This window comes from Apodemus sylvaticus, chromosome 19 (genome assembly GCF_947179515.1).
Source record: "Apodemus sylvaticus chromosome 19, mApoSyl1.1, whole genome shotgun sequence".
Taxonomy (NCBI): Eukaryota; Metazoa; Chordata; class Mammalia; order Rodentia; family Muridae; genus Apodemus; species Apodemus sylvaticus.
The window spans coordinates 13445128-13470357 of NC_067490.1; the positions used below are offsets into that span (position 1 = coordinate 13445128).

The 25230-nt window shown below is 36.5% G+C and overlaps 1 protein-coding gene across 5 annotated transcripts in view; it reads right to left on the bottom strand.

The window, feature by feature from the left end:
• Pcdh15 (protocadherin related 15) overlaps window positions 1-25230 on the bottom strand; it is an 840767-nt gene that overhangs the window by 466103 nt on the left and 349434 nt on the right. For all 5 annotated transcript variants that reach the window (XR_007974376.1, XM_052163513.1, XM_052163511.1 and 2 more), the window contains exons 4-5: window positions 19362-19522; window positions 10475-10630 (exon numbers count right to left, since the gene is read on the bottom strand). Coding sequence is in view for 4 of the 5 variants with exons in the window: in XM_052163513.1 (XP_052019473.1) it covers window positions 10475-10630; window positions 19362-19522 (317 nt within the window). In the remaining variant the exon portion in view is untranslated. The remainder of the gene's footprint in view (window positions 1-10474; window positions 10631-19361; window positions 19523-25230) is intronic.

Consider the following 25230-nt stretch of genomic DNA (forward strand, 5'->3'; position numbering starts at 1 on the left):
ACTGGATGCAGTTGTAGCTCCTATATAAAGTCTATACTGAACTTGCTATATTAATGTTTGGTGGATATACTATTGAGTTATTTTAGTGAAGTACAAACAAACAGAACTGTTGATTCATAGGGAACCTATCTCCCTAATTAGTTTTATAGAGGCAAGGTCTCCAAAGCATTTGGTCCAATACATTTAAGGTCAAGGGTGCATTAACACTGTGGTGAGTCCCTAATCTTGCTGAAAACTGCGATTGTACTTACCTTTAAATTCAAAGCAAAGCCAGGCAGTGATGGCACACGCCTTTTTTTTATTTACATTGCAAATGATTTCCCCTTAATCCCAGCACTTGGGAGGCAGAGGCAGTCGGATTTTTGAGTTTGAAGCCAGCCTGGTCTACAGAGTGAGTTCCAGGACAGCCAGGGCTACACAGAGAAACCCTGTCTCAAAAAAAAAAAAAAAAAACAAAACAAAAAAAATCAAAGCAAAATCTAATTTAAAACAAACACAGCTAAATTTCCATTTTAGGAAGTGCTATCTCTAGTCAGTTGCTCACTGTTTACAAAAAGTCACCTTATGTTAATGGACTCCAAAATAAAAGCATCATGCAGTTGATTTAATGAATCAAATCAAACTGCCTAGACAAAAATCTATGCATATTAGCAAACATTTTTATTAAATATTTTGTATCCCCTTTCCTCATTTCCCCTCTGAAAACCCCCTATCCCATTACCCCTCCCCCTGCTCACCAACCCACCCACTCTCACTTCCCCATCCTGGCATTCCCCTACACTGGGGCAGCAATCCTAGTGTGTCTCCACTAGAGTGTCTGTGACACCAACTTCTACAAGACCAAGGGCTTTGCCTCTCATTGATGTGTGAAAAAGTCATTCTCTGCTACATATGTGGCTGGTGCCATGGGTCCCTCCATGTGTACTCTTTGGTTGGTGGTTTAGTTTCTGGGAACTCTGGGGGTACTGGCTGGTTCATATTGTTGTTCCTCCTATAGGACTGCAAACCCCTTTAGCTCCTTGGCGTAATGTTTATGGATATATCACTTTTCAAAGTTCATTATCCGCTTGTTGTTAGGTAATAAATATATTTTTAACATGCCGAACTTCTATCCAACAAACTTGGTAAATTCACTTTACTAATAATTCTTGGGTAGATATGTTCATTTTCTGAAGCGTCTGCAACATTTAGTGTCAATTGTGACTTTTATGTTGTTTTCTAAATATACAGGGAGTTTGTCATTTGTTTTTCATTGATTTTAAGCTCAAATGTAAGGTGTTTATAACATATTTTGTATGATTTCAGTCATTTGGGATGTGTTTATAAATCTATAGATAGAAGTATTTGGTAGTATATTATTGTCATATTTTGGACTCTTAAAAACTATGAGTCCCATGCTTGCTGAATGAAATACTTTTATGAATCTATGAGAGTATTTTTTTCTAACTTTGCTTAAATCTTTTATTTCTTCATACTTCATTTCCCATCTTTTAAATCCACTACAGAGTGATTTGCACACTCATTTCCATATTTTCTCTAACAAAATAAAACAAATTTAGTGTCTTAAACAGAATCTGTTTTCTTTTATACAGTCATGTTAGCTAGGATGCAGCTTACAAAATGCTGAAAACCAGGCAATGTGCAATCTAGATAAAGATTCTAGGAAAGAATGTCGTCCCAATCTCATCTAGCATGGCCTCCATCAGTTGGTTGATTTTGCCCTTTAGGACTGAGGAGTAGGAATCCTTGGTGCTCCCTCTTCAGGTTTCTTCTCAGCAATCCCTGGGTGTCTCCACTAGAGTGTCTGTGACACCAACCTCTACAGCAAGAAAGGTTGACTTTAGGCTGTTATTCCACTGTAATCTCTCCCCTCACTTCTCTCCTGTCTTCTTCCTCTTGTACACACACTTATTTAGGGTCTAAAGTAGCATATATATATATGTATATATAGTATATATATATGTGTGTGTGTGTGTGTGTGTATGCTTATGTGTGTACATGTGTGTATGCATATGTATGTGCATATATGTGTGCATATAATGTTTAATTCTCAGTCTGTATTAGTCAAGGTTCTCTAGAGTCACAGAACTTATGGATAGTCTCTATATAGTAAGGGGATTTGTTATGATGACTTACAGTCTATAGCCCAACTGCCCAAAAATGGTCAGTTGTGAATGGGAAGTCCAAGGGTCTAGTAATTGCTCAGGCCCACAAGACTAGTAGATTCCAACAGATATGCTGAACAAGCAAATACAAGCAGGCAAAGAGGAGTGAATATTCCTTCTTCCAATGTCCTTATGTAGGTCTCCAGCAGAAAGATGTGGCCCAGATTAAAGGTGTGTGCCAGCAATCCTGGATCTAGAACTTGTTTTGTCCCAGGTTGACCTTGAACTCAGAGATCTCCTTGCCTTAGTTTCCTGGGATTCATAGCCTCTATGCCTCAAGATCTCCATGCCAAAATCCAGATCAGAAACTTGTATCTCTCAGTCTCACGATCTGGATCACAGGGGAGCCTTCCAATTCTGGATTGTAGTTCATTCCAGATAGAGTCAAGTTGACAACCAGGAAGAGCCATTACAGAGTCTATTGAATAATTTGAACCACTGCCTCTTTAGCAACTTGCTACTTAATTGTGATAGGAAATTTTGAGGTCTTTTCTCCTATTTTTTAATAATAATTTATTATGAACTTCTGTTGCTCTACAGTGTTGGCCAATAGGGTACTTCTCTCTTGTGTACTGGTTACATCAGATACTTTCCTCCTTCCTCCATCTTTCTAGATCTAATAAAAAGTATTCTATTCTCCATTTTCACAGATACCAAATTTTCACCTTCCATTTATGAAGAAGAGTTTGATGTATGTCTCTTCCTATGCCTGGCTTATTTCACTCAATTACCTCTTGAACTGTCTATTTCATTATACATTTCATGGGTTCATATTTATGACTGAATAGTACTGGTTTTGTATGGAAACCATTTATTATTTTCCCACTGAAGCATGGACAACACACTCATTGATTTCATAGTATAGTGGGTTTCTTAGAGTAAACACTGGAAGCTAGTTATCTCTTTGATACACTGAGATTTCATTACTGTGTTACAAACTCAGTTTTGAATAGATGAATCCTACCATCGTTCTGTTTTTACTTGTTTTGGGGTTATTTTCATTATGAAGTTCTAGGATGGATTTGCTAATTTTTTGTCCCCATCAACAGTGTACACACCTCCCCTCCCCGACCTCTTGATGACCATGCAAGTTTCATCCTTTTCAAAACAGCCATCGTAATTAACATATAATATCTCATTGTGATTTTTGTTACTGAAAATTAATGATATTAAATAACATTTTTTCTTATACTTCTTGGGAAACTTCTGTTGATACTTTCCCCATGCTTCTGCATTCTATTGCTGTCATTATGATTTGGCATTATAATTTCTGATCCCCTCTTAACTTAATTCTGTAACATAATTTCTTGTTAAGTTTTTCCCCTCTTTATATTTAAAATTATTTTCCATACACTATATTCTGACCACAGTTTCTCCTACCTCAACTTACCCCTACCACTCCACCTATTGAACTCCACATCCTTTCTTTCTCTCCCTCTTTAGAAAGCAACCAAACGAAATTATCAACATACAACAATGGGAAGAAAACACAAGAAACATACAGATACAAAAATAAAACCCATGAAAACACAAGTTGAAAACCATTTTACACACACACACACACACACACAAGACAAGTAAGAAAAAATGACCAAATTAGGCAATATGAGACAAAAAATCTCCAAAAATATTAGTATGTTCATTTTGTGTTCATCTCTTGTTGGGCATGAAGCCTACTTTTATGTGTGATTAATTTACCGACTAAGATCCCACTGGGGAAAATGAGGTTTTTTTTTCTTGGCAAGTGGGTCTCAGTTGTAGAAAGCTTCTTCTTAGGGGTGAGAGATTATGTTCCACCTGAGTCCTGAATCTCCACTGTGACAGATAGTTTCCAAATATCTTCTATATCCTCTCTGCTGACCGTACTTTACCGAGTGGATGCTCTTTCTTTGAAGTAACCCAGTGTGTCTACACTCACTCCTCTCAGTATGACGCAGCCTCCACTGACATTTGGAGGTATCTGGTCTCTGTTTCCTTCTAGACTGTCTATTCTTTAGGGTGACTGCATTCAAGCCTTTTCCAGCTTCATGCACGCAGGCTGTTTCCATGGCTAATTGCTGCTCACTCAGTAGAGGTTGGGCATCCTTTGGCGTCTGTCTATATAAATATGCAGGGACTTCTGATCTCCCTTGTGAAATGGCTTGATTCAAAATCTTGTTTCATGATCCACCCCAGGAAAGTGAGGGAGCAAAAAAGCCCTTCTTCAAATGTCTATGTCTTTTCTATTTTCTGAGGTTCTATTTTCGATTACCAGCTTTATTTCATTGGGGAAAGTATATTGTAAGATTTTATCTTTTAATATATTGAGAGTTTGTGACCCACTGGCCGGTTTGGGAGAGCAATATCTTTTAAGGGGACATGTTGGTTAGATTGGGCACTATGGTAACCAGGACAGTCTATCTAATTGAGTTTAATATAATAAAACATACCTGCAAGGTTCCTTGTGCCAGGTCAGGGTTTGGGTCTTTTAGGGAGACTTTCTTTCCAGTTACCTCAGAGTTTTAATTTCTGTCTATGATGACAGATATTTTTTTTTATGTTTCTGACTTTATTCTGCCAACTTACTCAATCACAAGGTCGTATTTGTATGTATAAATATAAATTTTGTTTTTATTTATACATATAAATTTATACTACTCAAATATATATCACTATAAGTATTTTGGATATTCATTTACAATTCTTTTGAAGACCATTTTTCTTATATTTGGACATTTATAATAGACTGTATGGTGCAATTAAAAATGTTATGTATTTTTTGTGTGTTTCCACTATGTGTTACTGTGCCTACTGGGGCCAGAAGAGGATATAATATTTTTAAGGACTGGAGTAATATCTGGAACTGTTATGTAGTTACTAAGAATCTAACCAGGGTCCTCCAGAAGAGCAGCCAGTGTTCTTAACCAACGAACCATCTCTCTGGTGCATAGTGACTGTTCATATGAGACATCTTTTTCTATCCTTTTAAATTCAAGTTTTCATAATCCAGACTCTATTTCCTTGCAACTACCTCTATTTGGCTTAATATTTAAATATAATCTGAAATTATATCCTTCAATTTGTTTATCTTGTCTCCTTATTTTAACGTAATTATTGATATGTATTGGTATAATTTTACATGCTTGTAAATTGTGTATAGTTTGATATGCTATTCTGTTTTTTTCTTTCTCTTGTCTAAGGATGATTGCTCAAATAATATAAATAATAAATTATATAAAAATGTACCTGATTTGTTATTTCATTTACACTCTAGGAAATAAAAGCTCAAATTCTCAGTTCTGGTCTATGTTTGGTAGCTTTATAACTATAGTGTTTATCTATGAATTTCATATATATTCCCTAGGAATATATACACATATATATGTATGTTTATATACATATTCATGAAAATAAATGTTTTATTCAGTTGATATTTAGATTTATTCACATATATTAACATTCATTTTACTTATTTTTATTTACTAGCATATCTCATTAGGACCAGGTGATTCTTGTATTTTTACAGATAGACATAAAGGAAATTCATCACCATCCCTAAAGGCACACAGAGTGCACAGGATGGCAAGGATGCTAAGACAACAGCATAGAAATACCCTGAAGTGTAGGCATGAAACTACTTAGATGGTGGAATATAACCCCCTTGTGCTTTCACATGTTGTCTTTCAATTACAGAGGAAAAAAAATTACTTATTAGTGAGAAGAAAAATTTTATTTTCATTTCTACAAATTCATATTCTAAAGGCCACACACATTAGCTATTTGGGCCATGGATTTTGATCATGATGTTATCAGGACAACAGCTTGTGCACATTGACTACAGGGATGCAGAGTAAAACGATGTTATTTTTATGTGCACATTCTTTATAACATTCCTACTGCTGAATTTATTTTCAGAGTTTCCCTGTAGGATAAGTTGTTGTTTCAGGTGTCAGGATGTTAGACAGAAAGGTCTGCTTTTAGTTTGAGCATGGAACTTATATTTTCTAAACTCCTGTCTTATAACAGAAATAGTTGTGAGTTCAGTTTCTTCTGTTTGCAGGTGTTAAGAGAGACTTTCTGTCTCAGTGTGAGTAGTGGATTGTTACTATTTACTAGTCACAGGTTTTATTCCCCAGCTATGATAGTTTGTATAAAAGTGTGAGGACTGTTCTTTGGAGGAACCAATAATTTATTCCACATAATTAGGGACATTACATGGCTCCATGGATCTGTCATCCTTATGTCTCTGGCTTCCAAGGACTTAAGTATGAGTTCTTCATTTTGTTATCTCATGAAGCTTGGGTTGATTTTAGAATATTTTTGATGATTTTTGGTTTTGTTATGTTTTGAAATATATATATATATATACACATATATATGTACATACATACATACATACATACATACATTGTTACCCTTTTTCTTTACCCTCCCTCCAACCTTTCTCATTAACTCTTCCATTCATCACTATCTCTCAGATCTATGACTTCTGGTCTCTTTTTCTTTACCTGTTGTTATATCCTAACAATATAACTGTAATCTGCTCAGTCTATATAATGTAAGCTGTATGCATGTGATTCAGAGCTAACCATGTGGTGTTGGATAACCAGTAAGTGTCATGGAGCAAAATGTTCTCTCTCTCTTGTAGCATTCCTTAGTTGCCTATAGTTCTTTGCTGAGGGTTGGGGCCCAGTGAGCTTTCTATTTCTGTGTTAGCATGTCAGTTGATATCTCTGGTCAGGTAGAGTTGAGATATCCTTACTGTTGAGATTTCATGGGTATAGATTCCCTAACATCTCTCAGATATGCAATCTCACAGCAGACACCCAGGTCCTCTGGCTCTTATAAACCTGCAGCATACTTCTTAGTGCTGGGTGATATTTATCTTTTTAAAATAAATTACCCAAATGTTACATGTATTTTATGTATTTATGCATTTATGTATTTTTATTTGCTGTTCATTATTTCAAAAGAATTTGGGGGGGGGGCTGGATGTATGTAAATATATTCTGGGAGGTAGAAGGCATGTAAAATTATTAAGGCATGGGGTATATGTATTTTAAAGACATTATTGTTGGTAAAGATTTATCTTCCAAACTAGCTTAACAATGAACTGCAATTTTACTCTCCAGTTAATTTATCAAGCCAGCCAATATAATTAACTAATGATACATTTACCCAAAACTAGTTGAGCTGACAGTCACCCAGGGAGATAAAATTCCTCATGCTATCTTGTGTTTTACTTTTCAAGTAAGAAATTATAACCTTTGTCATAGTCATCACTTGGAGTTTAAATAAAAGTACTAGCAACATTTTGGTGAATTTCTGACACATTACTTGAAAAACATTTTGAAAAACTTTGAAAAAGCTTCCAAAGAATATTAGCTCCTAGAATTCAACCTATTTATCAATGTGCTGTTTGTGATCGTGATGATGTTTAATAATACTGTAAGTATATTTTAATGTTTATTTCTAATTCAGATACACAATAACATGCTCATGCCAGCCTACCAGTGAAGGAGGAAGGTTTGGGGTTAGGTGTAAAATCTGTTTCTGAGCCATTTTCTGCCACTTTAGATACTACTCAAGTCTCAATCTTCTCACCCTGGGGGAAACAAGGAACTAACCAGGGCCTGAGGATGAAAGGTTTTCTTTATAAATCTGTGATTGTGACTTTATACCTGTCTTGCATTTTATTGCAGTGTCAAACAATATCATACCAACAATTTATTCAACCCTGAATGACTTTTTAAATGTAGATTTTGAGTGTTTCAACCTTGTGCTAAATTAGAAAATAGCAAGAAAAATATCTTGAATCTTCTACTCTTATGCAGAGATAAAGATATTCTATCTTTAATTTTATAGGTAACATTGTAGATGGCATTTCATGTACATATGTACACACACAAGTAAGCATATATATACATACACACATACATGTATGTATGCACGTATAATATATTCACAAACACAGAATCACACACATGCACATATATATATATATATATATATATATATATATATACACACATAAACACTCATAGTTGTTTACATCAGCAATTTGGTGTCATTAAAACAAGAACTACCATCACAGAGCTACCCAAATAAATGAAAGATGATAATAGCAGATGTTTTATCTTGATGATATTGGCAGGTATAGTCAAACCTTTGCTTTTCAAAAAGCACAAATACGAATCAGAGTTAGCATGTGGAAAATCAAGACAAAGGGATGTGACCTTGAAGTACATATTCTCTACAACCAAATTCAGAGTTAGTGGGTCAAGCATGTCTCAGCTGTCTGTTACACAGAAAGCACTGAGCAGCTTTGTAAAGGACACTGGGCTGTTCAACACAATGGGAGAGTAAGTTCTGAGCCAAACTTTAGACAATAATGAAGAAGAAGTCACAGGACAGAAGACAACTCTCTGGATGCCTGTGGGACACCAGAATGTCAACTTGAGCAAGGTAATGAACCTTTAGTGGAGACACAGAATGACAAATGGTGAGACTGGGTAGGCTTTGAAGATCCATCCACTCAAGGAGCTGGGCTTTTCCCTGATGATAAAGGGAAATAATACAGCTGTTGATCAGCAGACTGATGTGAGAGAAATGGTGCCTGAGAAGAATTACTCTTCAACACGACGGCAAAAGGATAGGAGGAGAGGGAAAAATATTCAGGAAATATGGAATGCTTTAAAAATAAAATTAAGAGCATTTTAGGTTTCAGTAAGAAAGATGAACTATAGACGGAGAAGGAAGAAAACTGATGTGAACTAAAAACAGATTTTTGCCTGAGCTAGATCTCTGCCTAAGATAATTTGCCTATCAGTTTCTACCAATAAAGTTGTCAAATGAACAGGGCAAACTTTAATTCAAATGTTGTACTTTGGATATTGAAAAAGAAAACATTTTAAATGAACTTCAAGCCAGAGGCCTGGGAACTACTCAGCATCTTCGATTACTTACAGGCTCCTATGCAAGGACTCTTGACATAAAGAGCCACTGACTGACAAGCTGAACTTTTAATTATCCAATATTTTACAGTGGTAAAATTATCTCAGACAATCCACCCTCTATTACTTAATTTTGCCCAATGTTTACAAATAGAAGGTTTTCGCAAACAAAACATTTGATTGATTTTAGAGATTGTGAAACTTCGAATATAAATTTTTTGTTATGTTCAAAACATACTGATGGCTTCCTTTAAAGTAGCTTTGTATTTTAAAGATAAAAATTGGAGTGAATAGTCTCTTATATTGAGTATATTTTTATAGCAACTTAATATTTTAACATATATATACATATAATTAGTCAATAACTATACATAATGTCTCACAAAAACTTGTTTGTATTTCTATGGTGCATTCAAAGTGATATTATTGTTACTTTGCAAATATATTCTGGCTCAGTGTCTAGCAACAAACTAATAGAGGAACCAGTAAAAAACACCAGGGGGACATTGGCTAAAGGGGAAAAGAGACAGTAAAAATAAATTTTCAATAACAGCGATAATACCACTTTTAAGATATTTTCAAAACTTCAACATGATTTTTATTTAAGAACTGGCAATAAAAGTAAAGTAAAAAGAATATGGTGTGATTTCTGTTTGAAGTTTATGGATACCATAGAATTGAATTTTAAAACTTAACAGGCTAGTACTTGTCTCATTCTTGTAATTTGACACTAGAGAAGATCAGGCAGAAGAGTCACCAAGAGTTTGGAGTTAGAAGCCAGAGTAAGCTCTCTGGGCTGTGGAATTAGAATGTCTCTCTCTCTCTCTCTCTCTCTCTGTATGTATATGTATATATATATATATATATATATATATATATAATTATATATAAAGTATATATAAATTTAATATTTAGTATATAAAGTATATATATATAATTTACTTATATATATTCCAACTATATATAATTGACTAATTTTATATACATATAAATAGACAATAACTATATATAATGTCTCACAAAAATAATTTCTTCCAATATCTAGTGAAATCACTTCATAAATTCAGAGACATCTTGCCCAACACTTTTTAATAAACATAAATGTCAGTGGCATGCCTTGAATTCTCTCAATGTATTTTATAATAAAAAATAGTCATTTGTATTTTTCTATAGCAACTTGAATTTCTGTAATGATATTATGAGCTTTCAGAATGCATTTCTTAAACTATTAGGTTTTTTTTATTTTTTTATTTTTTTAAACTATTAGTTCTTATTTTACAATCTTTTACTTCTAGGCATGTTAGTCATTATTATAATGGAATTATATAGGCTTATAAAATATAAGCTAAACACATAGATCAGCACAAGGGCACAGACCTCATTCACGGTGGCATAGTAGCTCTCGTGTTTGAATGTGGGTGAGTTGTCATTCCGGTCCCGCACCACGATGCGTACTTCATGATAAATAACTGTGCCAACCTTCTTGTTGACACACTGGACTTGCACTACGATGGAGTGTATGTTCATTGGTGGCTGCAGGAAGAAATGACATCTTTTTAGACACAGCACACTTAATTGCTTCAGTATTACTTTACTTATTCTCTATGACAAGCCAGGCAGCAAGATAACCGCCTGCTTTGAAAGCAAGAGAAGATAATCCTAATTGTTTCATTGTATAATTCCACATCTAAACATAAATGACTTCAAGTACTATTACGGTCATAAGATTTTGCTAGTGCATAGACACAGAACTCATGCTAAGATTTACTCAAACAAAAACAATTTTTTTCTTTAAAAAATCCTAAGAAACAATGGCCTTAAATTTATTTTTTAAAAACAAAGCTGCATCAGACTTCTAAGAGGTGAGAAGCTTTATAATTCTTTGTTCACTTAATGAAAATAGAATGCTTCTTAATGATAAAATAAATGTGAACAGAAGAAAAGATTGACTCGTTAGCCAACCACATTCAAATTCCACACTTATACACATACACACTGTCCATCTCTTTTATGTGCACCATTTTTATTACTAGAAGTCTTATGGGTTTTCCTTTCTTTAATATCCTGTCTCCACCCTGCCTCATCTTTCCAACTCTCACAATTCATTTTTCTTTACTGTACTTTTCATCCACAACTCCATATATTCTATACTTTATATGTTTGTTTCAATTCATGTCCCTTGATGAGACTGGAGGTTCCCTCTAATCATGGGGTGCTTTTCAACACCTAGTCACATCCTTCTACACATAGTAGCTGATTTAGGACAGAAGAGTGAATGACATCACAGAAACTGCATCATTTCCCACCTTGCTTCTATAAATACTGTCTGAATGACTGAGGGCAAATTTAAAATATCTCCAGTGCTTACCTGCTCAACTCTGACAGTGAGAACCCAACAATATGAATGTGATAGTACTACAGTAATCCCACAGGACTACCCACGACTTGGTATGTGGTGGCCTCCTTAAAACACAGGTGAAGATCTTTACATGAGGTGTGACATCACCCTGTGCTGTAGTATCTAACTGACATCAGTGAAGACATCAAGGTTATGTTTATAGAACTTCCAAGCAACACACACACACACACACACACACACACACACACAAATCACAGGAGCATATAATAAATACTATGACTAAGGACAAAATCATCTTAATTGCACTGGCTGGTTCTGTGTGTCAGCTTGACACAGGTTGGAGTTACCACAGAGAAAAGAGCTTTAATTGAGGAAATGCCTCCATGAGATCCAGCTGTAAGGCATTTTCTCAATTAGTGATCAAGAGGAGAGGGCCTATTGTGGGTGGTGCCATCCCTGGGCTGGTAGTCTTGGGTTCTATAAGAAAGTAAGCTGATCAAGCCAGGGGAAGCAAGCCAGTAAGAAACATCCCTCCATGGCCTCTGCATCAGCTCCTGTATCCTGACCTGCTTGAGTTCCAGTTCTGAGCTCCTTTGATGATGAACAACAATTTGAAAGTGTAAGCTGAATAAACCTTTTCCTCCCCAACTTGCTTCTTAATGTTTCTGCAGGAATAGAAACCCTAAGACAATAATTAACAATAAATAATACTGTTGTTTTGAAATAACACACTTAAGCCCCACCCCCAATTTGTTTAGGTAAAAACCATCTAGATAGTACAACTGACTATAGACACTCATATGAGCACATACTGATGAAAGACAGATAGGTAGGAGATGAGCTTACATGCCAACACTAAAATCAGAGGTTGGAACACTAATGGGTAAACCCTGTACCCATTGCTAATACCAGAAGCATAAGAACTTAAGATAGCAGACACTATTTTACAAGTGAACAGAAAATAGAGCTAGTGCACTTTGAGAATATGTGGCAACTTTCAGAAGTTATAAAAGCCAAAACTGTGCTAATGTAAACCATTTTGTACGAGGGCCTCTGTAATAAAACACTTCTGAATGCTACAGAGTAGTTTGCTAGCAAAGTCACCTGAAAATCTTCAATTTTCAGGTAAAGGACTGTTTTAAAGGACTGAATTGTAGAAGATTCACAGAAGAATTTTAAGTAAGTGACCGTGCCCCTCCCATGCCTTATTCCCAGTTTCAAAGTAGTTAGTGGCCTTAATAACCTAGTCAAAAAAGACTTGGTTTTAATTGCAAAGTAAAATCAGAATAATTATGCCTACTGCTATTTTTGGCACAACTTTTGGAACACAATCAGATAAGTGATATTGCATCTACAGTTATTTTTCTTCTAAATATTTCAAAAGAGACATATAAATCTTCTCATTTCATTTGCCGCTTTACAATGTACTGTAGTGTTGGGATAAAAAGGTCACAGGCTTTCCAAGGGTGTTAAATGTAGTATGTGAGGGTCCCCTTCTTCCAGCTAAGTACCTGTACATTAGATAGGAACAGGTCACCTGGAACTACTGTCATTCTCAACTCTGGCTCCCTGTGCGTGCAATGCTTAGTGGCTGGGATGAACTTAGGTGGCAATAAATTCCAACCACTATGGATTACACTGAACTGAAAAGGTCCCTGTGGCGAATATTGAAGGCACAGTGTAATTTCGTATTGGAATAAATCCTATTCTCCTGTACAGGGAAGTCATAAATACATCACGCATAGTCTTACTGAGTCGATTAGTCAGACTTTAGGGACTCTGCAATGCTTATGGAAGTGTTGGAGAGGTTTATGACTCTGCAATGATGGAAATATAGGGGAGAGTTTGGTTGAACTTGCACAGCTACTGGCAAAAGTCAGACATGGCAATTCTTTGATACTCTTTCTTAAATCTTGAATTCTATTTATTTATCTATTCTATCTAGAATTTCTAAATCTTGTGTTCTATTTATGAAACAAGGAAACACCCTACATATAAATTGTGTGGGGTATATATTTAAAATAATCACATTCATATACCCCTAGAATTTCTAAATGTATGCCTAATGTACTCTTCCAAAGTCACACTTGCATGTCTGTGCAATGACATAAATCACCAGTTTATGAAGTTTATCTCTCAAAGGTAGTATTGGAAGCATGAGATGAAGAAGAAACCTTTCAAAGCACATGGGATCATTGTAATTTAAGAGAAAGATGAAAAATAAGTCACCTAGAATATAACACTAGAAGGGAATTTATGCAAGATAGTCAGTGATGTCCACACTGCGTATTGCAACACTCCTCTATGATATAAGGGAAATCTAATACTTTTAGAAGCTGATTACTTAAATATTATTAATCTGAAAGTTTAATTATTGAAATGGAACTAATTTTTGCAAACCTTTAAGATTTAATCTTATTTTTCATAGAGTATAAATAAGTGTGTCAACTTTGTACAGGAATGAATGGTTTGCTCATGTCTCCTTCCTTCTGTCATGGAATTTACTTACTATCTTCATACAATGAAGAATTATCACTGTTTTATAAAAAATTAGAAAAGGTGAAATTGTATTCTAGGAATATCTATTTCACATTCCCAAGGTTTGAACCCTGGATCATGCATATGATAGGCAAGCTGTTCACCATTGAGCTATGTAGTTTCAGCCCTTAAGTTGATATGCAAATGAAAAAATAGAGGTAATGACTGTCCAGAGTTGTCTACTCCTTAGGAGTTACTTAAAGAACAAAATGGCAATTTGAAAACCAAGTTAGATATAAACTTATATGGATTTAGGTATGTTTGATAGTTTTTAATACCATTTGTTATATGTTAAGTTCAAGATAGGTGAAATTAATATGACCTAATCCTTGGATACTAAGAACATTTATGTAAATTTGTGTATTAAATAGTCACAATGAACATAAAACAGAATAGTTAAGAGTATGGAGCATAGAATATATAATCACACCAGCATCAACATTAGAACACAGATCTGTGCATATGCAGCATTTATGGATATAGTTGTTCCTCCTTTTTGGGGATTCACCCCTAGTAGCACAAGTATGATACTATGGTAAAAAAGAAGAAATGAATTCTGCATGGAGACATGATGGGAGAGAGCCTAGAAGGAGTTGAGAGGAGGGGTAGCAGTGCTCTGTGTGTGTGTGTGTGTGTGTGTGTGTGTGTGTGTGTGTGAGAGAGAGAGAGAGAGAGAGAGAGAGAGAGAGAGAAACAGAGAGAGAGAAATCAGAGATACAGTATATGAAAACATAAAAATTGCAAAGAATTTAAAAGATTTCTAATCAATTTTAGCATCTACTTAAGATGAAGGTTGAGTTAGCATTGAGATTGTCCTGGATTCCAAGTGAGAAGAAGGAAGACTGACAAAGGGATGCTGATGGATGGAGGTGTAAAGGTGGATGGGAGATGAGGCTACTCATCAGACCTGGCAAATGAAGAAGAGTGCTTGGGCAGAATGGATAAAACCCTTTGAGCAGCAATCAAGTTTAGAATTGAAGGTGTTGGGTTCTCTTAGGTCACTGCTTTCCCTGGCCAAGGACTTCCTAGCTTTGCAATGAGCCTAGATCCCTATCATACTATTGGAACAGATCCAGCTTGTTCTTAGTATTCAATTTATTGATTCCATAATAACAGGTACTCATTCCACACCTCGTAGTGATTAAGTGATACTGGTTGCATGAGATCATAATTTGGCCCTTTAAAGATCCTTGAGTTTATTATTATATACAGTTGATTTCTATGATTTTGTTTAGGAGTCAATTCAGATAACTGTACTGAACACAAACAAAAATAGAGGGGAAAAAGCAATGTTTGTAAATTGCCAAGGTGTTTATATTGAATCTCTTACAAGTATTTTCTAATCAAATTCAAATATTTGGAGCTTGGTAATTCAAATATTTTCCTATGAATCTTTATTAAAATAATTAGCCTACTTAAACATTTTATTATACAAACAATGTATTATTTATAGCCTCAAAAAGCAAAGGGCAGAAAACTTGGCTTAGATTACTTTCTTTAGGAAAAAAAAATGCCATTATTACCTGTTTGAAATGCAACTATAAATGGAGAAGTACTTTGAAATGACCTCACTATACTTCTTTGTTCAAGTTCATTCAGATAAATAACTATTTAGTTTGTAATTATATCAACAACTTGGAAAAAATTAAAAGCAGTCAACTTATGAACTGGATAGTCACTGTAAAAGATGGAAACTTGGACTTTCTCTCAAGTTTATGAAAATGAATCAAATGAATGGAAATGAATCAAATGTTCAAAGACACAGCATTTGAAACAAACTATGAAGAAGCTTCTGAATAGCCAAGGACATAACCAACAGAGTGATATACGTTGTCTTACATCAATAGAATGGGAGACATTTGTAAGTATTCAAATGCCAGAATATATAAATAATTTGAAATGTTCAGATTCAGGACGAGAAAATTCCAAAGAACTTATATGTAAATGTGCAAAAACTATGAATAGATACATCTCAGAAGGAAAAGTTAAAAATGGCCAAAAAGAAGTTTTGAAGAAGTGTTGAATTTTACTAGTTTAGTTGTCATGGAAATGCGAGTCTAAGCCATGCTAAAACATCCATTGTCTCACCTCAGCTAGAATGTCTATTATAAAAGAAAACAATACAGAAGGTAGTAGGGAGTGTTGAGAATTGAAGATGGGCTACTTATGCACTTTTGTTGGGGATGCAAATTTTCCCAAGTATGGCGGTAAGTGTATGGAGCATCCAAGAGACTAGATCTATCACAAACCACAGCTAGCCCACTTCTGAGTATATATCAAAGGAAAATGGCGTCAGCATGGCAAAGGGAATCCTGCATGACTGTGCTTGCCTCTCAAATAAACCCTGTACTTTGACTATGGAATCAGCCTAAGTGCCAAGCACGGAACAATGAATAGAGAAAATGTGGTGCATAGGCACAGTCGAAAATTCCTTAGATATAAAATGTTATTTTATCACATAGCAGAATCAAAGGGCTTTAAAGACTTTATGGTAGATGAAATAAAGTTAGGTACAGGAAGAGAAGTACTGGTGTTCACTCGGATATGAATGTTATAGATGTAGAAAGTTGGAATTTAGGATAGCGATTAGCAACTGATAGGAAGATTAAAGGGGAAGTAGACAATAGGAGGTCTGATTATAGGTCTACAGGAATAGACAGACAGACGAAGCACAATACCCGTTCTTCCTAAGAGTTGGGGTGTGTGTGTGTGTGTGTTATATTACACAAGCTATTGCTCATTTTCTAGATAATAGAAGAGTAAGGCTCAAAGGCTCCACACACACTAATGAGAGGAGTTGGAAAAACAACCATGGCTTATTATATGGATTTGACCTTATAAATTATATACGTATATTGAAAAATCATGCTAAAATACACAAATGTATATGTAAAGTTATTGCAAATACACAAGGAACACTGTTACTGTAGAACTGGCAGGCATGAATATCAAAAAGCTAGACTAACACATGAAAGACAGAAATGGGAGCATCTAAATATATAAATGCTCAAAAGAGTCTGATCTGTGTGGACGAGGGTACTGAACTGACAAAGAAAGACAGGCAGGACCACAGGGGCTAAGATGAAGAAATACAGAGGTAGCTACACAAGACCTCTGAGGCCAAGACCAAGTAGGCTTCTTTGCAAATACAACAGTTTTTCTAAAACATTTACCTTGTCCATAATATGCATATATTATTCATATTTACCAATATCATCTCCTTATATTTATCTGAAGTCATTTTTAAGCTTATTGGCCAAAATTATACATTTTTTTTTTTTAGTCTTAGGAAAGAATCGGGGTATTTCTCAGATACAAGAGAATCATGTCCACTAAAACGTTTTATAGCAGTTTGTTTTTTTAATATACTGAAGGAATGCAGAGCCAGTGATCATAGCACGGAGCTTGGCAGTTGTTCGTAGGCTCAAAAATGATTACCAGCTCTGTGTGGCTCTACAAAGCATTGATGTTGTTTATCGTGGCTCTTTCTATTCATAAAAGGGCTGAGCCAAATTATTTGGCACCAACCCCCAGAATTATATTTCTGGCAAATATTCCATGTTTAACAAGAAAGTCAAGTTTGGTTTTCATTCATAATAATCTCCCTAATAATAATGTGTGCTTTGTTAATATTTACTTTTTGAATGGGGATAAATTCTAAATTAAGTAGAATTTAATATATTATAAAATACGTACACCTATATGCATGTTTACATACATATGCTGGGCAACATCACAACAAATAAAATCTGGATGTGATAAATAGGCAGTCAAACCTTGTTCCACATTTATTAGTAGAAATTGTTCACAAGACGTATTGTTAACAATAGCCACTTGGAACAATAGAGACCCCAACCCACCCACAACATTTTCAATCCCAAATTTATCCTGTCTACAAGAAATGCAGGTACAGGGAATGAAGCAGAGACTGAGGGAATAGCCAACAGATAACTGGCCTGACTTGAGATCTATCCCATGGACAAGTACCAATCCCTGTCAATATTAATGAGACTCTGTTATGCTAGCACTCAGGACAGGCTCCACCCAGCAACTGTTTCAGATGGATAAAGGAGACAGAAACTACCAACCAAAGTACATAAACGTGCTGGACCCCTTCCCACACATATGTAGCTGATGTGCAGCCATGGCCTTCATGTGGGTCCTGAACAACTGGAGTACTGGGTTGTCCCTATAACTGTTGCCTATCAGTGGAATCTCTTCTCCTAACTTGGCAGTCTTAGCTGGCCTCAATGGGAGAAGAAGCGCCTAGCCCTGCAGAGACTTGATATGCCAGGGTCGGAGGATACCGGGTGTGTGTGGAGGGCTTCACTCTCTCTGAGGATAAGGGAGGGTGGGGAAGGGATTGTGGGAGGGGGCAGCTATCAGGATGCAAAGTAAATATGAGAAAGAGAGAGAGAGAGAGAGAGAGAGAGAGAGAGAGAGAGAGAGAGAGAGAGAGAGAGAGAGAGAGAGAGAGAGAAGAGAGAGAGAGAGAGAGAGAGAGAGAGAGAGAGAGAGACTGACTTCCACATGATATACACAGCCCTAAAAGCAGTGCTGAAGGTGAGGGGTTAATTCATGTGGGATCCATGCAGGATGAAGGGTCACCCACTCAGTATCCTAATGGGAAGTGAGTCATGAGGCTACACAACAATACCCATTAACTCTGCTTTAGTTCTGCAGCCAGGAAGGCTTGGATACTGTACTCTGAGATGGGAACACTTCTTTGCATGCCCTTCCCTTCTTAGTCCCTAAGAAAGATGGGGATACATGTGGTTGAAGTGGGACACACGTCTTTTCAATACTTTGTCACCCTTTGCAGAAATGGTATACCAAACAACTTTGGCAATTTAGCTGTCATGTAGGAAATGGTTCTGCCACTGGATGAGGATGCTGTCAGGAATCTGGCTTACCTTTGTTTTTTATCACCCTCATAAGCATGACGTTCAGCATTACTCCTTCCAATTCTAAGTGTGCTAGCAGCTAAATGAGAGGGCATACGCCAGCTTCCATTGACCCCACAGCCACAAAACCAATAGTACCTTCAAATACACATCATGGGAAAATAATGTGGTTCTGTGTGATGGCCCTACTTGCCCCAAAGGCATTATTTCTTTATTCTTTGTAATCTATTTATTTTCTCAGCACTGGGAAAAAGGTCCAGAGTATCAAACTGATTACCCCAGACACAGAGGCCTCCTTCCTTTTGCAGACTTACTCCAAGGATTTTATTTTCTCTTGTTGCTGTGTCAAGTAAATAAAATCTAATTATAGGAGTAAATTTTAATATCATATAGATAATTCATATAGACATTTTAATGATACTACAGCTACAGCACAGGGTCAGAGAAAAATAAAGCTACTGACGTCTCTATCCAGAACTCTTCCGGTACTGTTCAGGAAAAGCATCTGCTTAACAGGGTCCAGCAACACCCAGTAGTCCACGTTGTCCTTTAAAGAGAGTTCTATGGTGGGGTCTGGTCCTCCGGCAGTCCCCTTAATCAACATGTTGTCCACCAGAATTGTACCTGCAAACCAAACACAGCTATGTGTAACCGTGCACTAGTCAAATGCATTCTTTATCATCATCATTATTATTTATCATTCCATTTGATTGCATCTTGAATGATATCCCACTTCATTCTTTAACAAGGATCATACTCTTCAACCCAGCTACATCAAACATTTGCCGAGTCAGGTCACATTCAATATTATACAACCTGAGCTATACAATATAGCATCCTGAGCATCACAAAGTATTTTTCTTGTCCCCCAAAGATGAAGATATCTCTCTTTGTTGCGCTATTTGTCAGTGGTATTTTGGGGAAGGTGCAGGCTAGAGCGCAGAAATTTGGACACTTGAAAAACACCACCCTGTTTCTCTTTAGCAGCACTGACTATCTCCCACCTCTCCATCACTTCTCTCAGGATGTATGATTGAATTTTTTATCCTGAACAAAGGAAACAGCTGTAACAGCAGAACAGGACACCAAATCTACTCAGTGAGACTTTTAATATGAAAAGAAAGATCTTGAAAATGAAAGAGAGGAGGGAGGGGGTTAAGTAAAGGGGCAGCAAAATTCCCCACAACAAGAAGTGCATCCTGTTCTCGAATGTCAGAGTAAATTCATAAAAGACAAATCTCAATGCTACCACGAAAACACAGAGCAGTAGCTGCTCATCTCTAAGACACAGGCACTCAACTGGACTGACAAACTATTCAGATTTTACATTTCAAAGCTTGCTGCTTCTTCTTCTTCTTCTTCTTCTTCTTCTTCTTCTTCTTCTTCTTCTTCTTCTTCTTCTTCTTCTTCTTCTCTCTCTCTCTCTTTCTCTCTCTCTCTTTTTCTCCCTCCCTCTCTCCCTCCCTTCTTCCCTGTCTCTTTCACTCTCTTCTTCTTCCTCTTCTTCCTCCTCCTTCTAGTAGTTCTTGAGCAAATATGTCTCTAGCATTTCTTCTCTGCAAAAGATTCCATGTATTTTTTTAAGTTGTGTGTGAACAGCAGTGATGCAGGTCAAATGTGGTTTTCTCCACATAGTAACTCTCTTCCTGCCAATCAAGGGGGGTTAGTGGCTTAGAGCAGTCATTTTCTGATACATTATATTGCATGAACAGTGTATAGAAGAAACATGGCTATGGAAATAAAGACAAGCTCTACTAAACACTAGAAGAAAATGGAAATATTTAGATAATTTCTTGCCTTAAGACAGGAAGCAGATCATAAAAAATCCACAAATAGGAAACTAGGCTTAAAAAATAAAATGTTAAACTTATCTATCATATTTTGGTAAGGCAGGAAATTGGCCTAAATCTTATACCACTGCACTGTTACAAAAAAAATAAGATTGAATCATTATTTGATTTCCCCCTCTACCTTAATAATATTAAGGTAGGATTTACAATATTTCCCTAGCAATATCCTATTGATATGTTCTAACTGCCTAGGACATTTTGAGAGGAACTATTTTTATTTAGACACAAACCCGTTCGTTATATTGATCCTTATATCCTTCACACACTCCTGAATTCTAGATAATATCTTCTTTTTCTGTCTTCTGTAGAATGATGAAAATCACCAGACAGGAATTTCTATCCCTAAACCATATGTTTATCTCTGAAGAACAATTGTGCTTTAGTATCAGCACACTGGCAAGAACGGAAATAACCCCAATAGAAGCTCTCCCCTGGTTGAGGTTGTAGTGATATCAGCATAGAGAATGATGGTCAGTTGTGTCTTTCAGTCTTGAGTACTGTAGTGTGTGCTCCTGCTTGGAAAAGTATGTGCCAAGGATCTTTTGTCTTTAAACAGATATATTTCATTGTTTTCTTAAATCCATTTTTTTCCTCAGAAGTTAAATGTTTTCAACCATTCTTAAAAGGACAGAACGTTCAGTAACAGACAATACATTTATGAGGCTTTAGGACAGAATTGCATTCTTTTCTATTTATGTTTATTCTTGTCATATCAGAACTGGGCCATGATCTTTTGTTGTTGCTGTTAACATCTTTTTTATACATAGTGATGTTTTTCTTTTATTGAAAATAGATTTTTTTGTGTACAATATATTGTGACTACGGTTCCCCCCCTCCCCAACTCCTCCCAGACACTCGCCACTTCTCCTCTCACTCAACCTCACAACCTTTTATTCTCTTTCATTAGAAAACAAGCAGGCAACTGAAAACAATAATGAAATTAAATAGAACGAAAACAAACTTTAACAGGATAATACAAACAATTGAAAGAAAAATAGCCAAAGAGAAAGGACGAGAAAGACATATAAACAAAGAGATAAACATGTTCATACACACAGGACCCCCATGAAAACACAAATTGGAAACCATAATATATATTCCAATGACCAATAATAACAATAATAATGATGATGATGATGATGATGATAAATGCCATTTCAAAGCATTATGAAACAAATAACCTTCAAACATGGCATTGAGTTGGGCATCTACTACTGGCCACGGTTACTGTTTTTTTAAGAGTGTTTTGTATACCCAGTTAGACTCCGTCGAAGAAAACTAAGTTTTCCTTTGTGAGTGGTTATCCTTTGGAGACAGTTTCTAGATTAAGGATGGTTTAGTTTGTCTCCCAATCACCTTTCATTGCTATAATCCCATCAGACTCAGAACCGTGCAAGCTATGTGCATGCCGCACAGTCCCTGCGAGTTCATATGTGCATCAGTTCTGCTGTATCTAAGTCTTATTCCCTAGTGGTCCCCATCCTCTCTGGCTCTTACACTCTTTCCTTCTTCTCTTCTGCAGGGCGCACTGAGCCCTGAGGGGAGTGCTTTGATAGACATCCCATTTTGGATGGAGTGTTCCAATGTCTAGCACTCTCTGCACATTTCTAACTGAGGGGTCTTTGTATTTGTTCCCATCTACTGCAGGAAGAACCTTATCTGAGGATGGATGTGTGAGTATAGGAGACTTTCATTAGGAGTCATTTAATTGCTATACTACTTTAGCAAAACTATACTGTTTGGTTTTTCTCTAGGTACCTGGCCTATCTGGTCTCAGTTTCATGGCTATCCAAGAGGTATTTGATATGATCTCTATTTCAAGGAATGGGAATTAAATCCAATAAGATATTGGTTGGTTAGTACCACAGGCTTTGTGATACTGTCGTACTTTCCTATCTTGCAGGCAGGTCTTCATTGTAGAGAAACAGGTTTGTAGCTGGGTCAGTGTTTACCTTTCTCCTATGGTACCATGAGGAGTACCTTCCTGTACAATGAACACTAGTCTGTAGGGGTAGAGGCTCTAGGTAGATACCAGCTTAACTTCTCCCTGTTCAATGAATCACAGAGGTTTTGTCTTCAGCAATAAGACCTTACCATCGGTTTGAGGAGAGAAACCAATGGGCTTGGCAATAGCTTGGATTTCTGGGGACTCAGATGAAGCACCTTTGACAAAGAACTCAATAGAAATAAATCATTTCAGAACTGGAGGCTTCATTTGGTGACAATAGATGTTTACTTGGGACTTTGTCTACCCTTATTACATTTAGAACATATTCAATTCTGTCTATAGCTTAGGAAGGTTGTATTGTTTTAGGTTTCTATAGAACCCCTTAAATAACTCTTAGTTACATCTGTTCGTCCCCAGATTCCTTCCCTTCTTCCACACTGGCTTTTAAATATTACCTACTATATACCCTAGGCTGCCCCACTAATATGTTCTCGTTTATACTATTATGGACACCTCAAAAACTAATATAAGCTAAATTTAGAATTTGAAAATTTTTAGTGGATAATTTTTTCTATTACTCTATATTTTTAATTTCTAGGGCAGCATCTTACTATTTATCCTAGAATGGCCCCAAATTCATTATTTACTTATTTCAGTTTCCTCCATTTTGGGACTGCAGGTGTGTGTCACCACATGAAGTTCAGAAATAACTTGGAATATGACTCTTCTCTATTCTCAGGTGTGACAGATATTAGTATGTTACCAGAAGCAGGTAGTATAGAGACAACAATGTTTCATTTTTCTGTTACACAGGCTGTGCATATATAGCTAAATTTCTTTGCAACTTGGAAACACACACTCAGAGTGCACCAAAACATAAATCCTCTGGACAGCGACTTATAAACTAATACAAAATCTTCATTATAACAACCTCCTTCTGGTCTATATCTGTTCTCTAAAAAAAAGTATGTCTTGTCAAGAATAGAATCCAGTCTCCTGTCAAGAAAGTGGCTCAAGGATAAAGGATTTGGTTATTTTTATGTTACTAACTCTATGTGAAAGTATAAGCAAGATAATTGTCACAGAAGTCTGACAAACCATATTACTGTTCATGTCTTAAAGCAAAGGCTAACCTTAAGTATTGTAACCTGTCTAGACTTGATATAGACTAAAAAGCCATGAATTAGAAGTTACAGGACAGTAGGGAATGCTTAGAGTACAAAATGATATAAAAGACTGATGTCTTTGGTGGTCTGTTTTCCTTGACTTCAGTCCCACTAGCAGGCAACCAACTCAGATCTGTGGTTAACATAGAGTGACCACTTCCATACCTCAAATATTTGTGAGTTCTGTCATCAAATTTCAAATTATATTTGATGGCAGGAAAATGTTTTCCATAAATTTGTATGTTATGTTTTTATGGAATATATTTACTCTTCACTAGAGTCTTTCATTAAACTAAGAACCACACATACCCTGTTTTGTCTGCACTCAATATTTCAATCTGCACTTCTACTTGTAATCCCAGATCTGTACTCCATTCCTTAGGCCACATCTCTGCTTGTATCCATGAAGGGTCTGCTGCTACCTGGAGCAATCAGGTGAAATCCCCGTATCCCATTCTCCTGCCGGCTTAGTCTCCTGGCAAACACAGCAGCTGTGAGGTCTGCCTTATCCCTTCTGCATTCCAACTTCTGTCCCATACCACTACCTGCACTCTCAGAGGCCTGCAGCCATCAGGGACCACCAAGTCTGCCCACATTCCTGGAAGCCTGCTGCTACTTGGGACAAGCAGCTCTACTTGCAATCCCAGAGGCCTGCTAATATCAGGAGGTACCAAATCTGCCTTCATCTCTGGAGGCCTGTTGCCATCTAGGACAACCAGTCCTATCTGCAATCTCAGAGGCCCTCTTTCATCAGGGTTTACCAGCTCAACCTGTTCTCAGACCCAGAGGCCTGTTGTTATCAGGGACTACCAAGTCAGCCAACACCAGGGAAAACCAGATTGCTAAAGGCCAACAGAGACTCCAGAGAATCAAATAACCCCATTAAATGTGGTGTATGAAGCTAAACAAAGAATTCTTAACTGAGGAATATCAAATGGCCAAGAAGCACCGAAAGAGATGTTCAACATTCTTAGTTATCAGGGAAATGCAAATCAAGACAACCCTGAGATTCCACCTCACACCAGTCAGAATGGCTAAGATCAAAAATTCAGGTGACAGTAGATGCAGTAGAGGATGTGGAGAAAGAGGAACACTTATCCATTGTTGGTGGGATTGCAAGCTGGTACAACCACTTGGAAATCAGTCTGGTGGTTCATAAGAAAATTGGACCTAGTACTACCTGAAGACCCAGCTTTACCATTTCTGGGTATATACCCAAAAGATGTTCCAACATATGAAAAGGATACATGCTCCACTATGTTCATAACAGCCTTATTTATACTAGCCAGAAGCTGGAAAGAACCCAGATGTCCCTCAACAAAGCAATGGATATAGAAAATGTGGTAGGTACATTTATACAATAGAGTA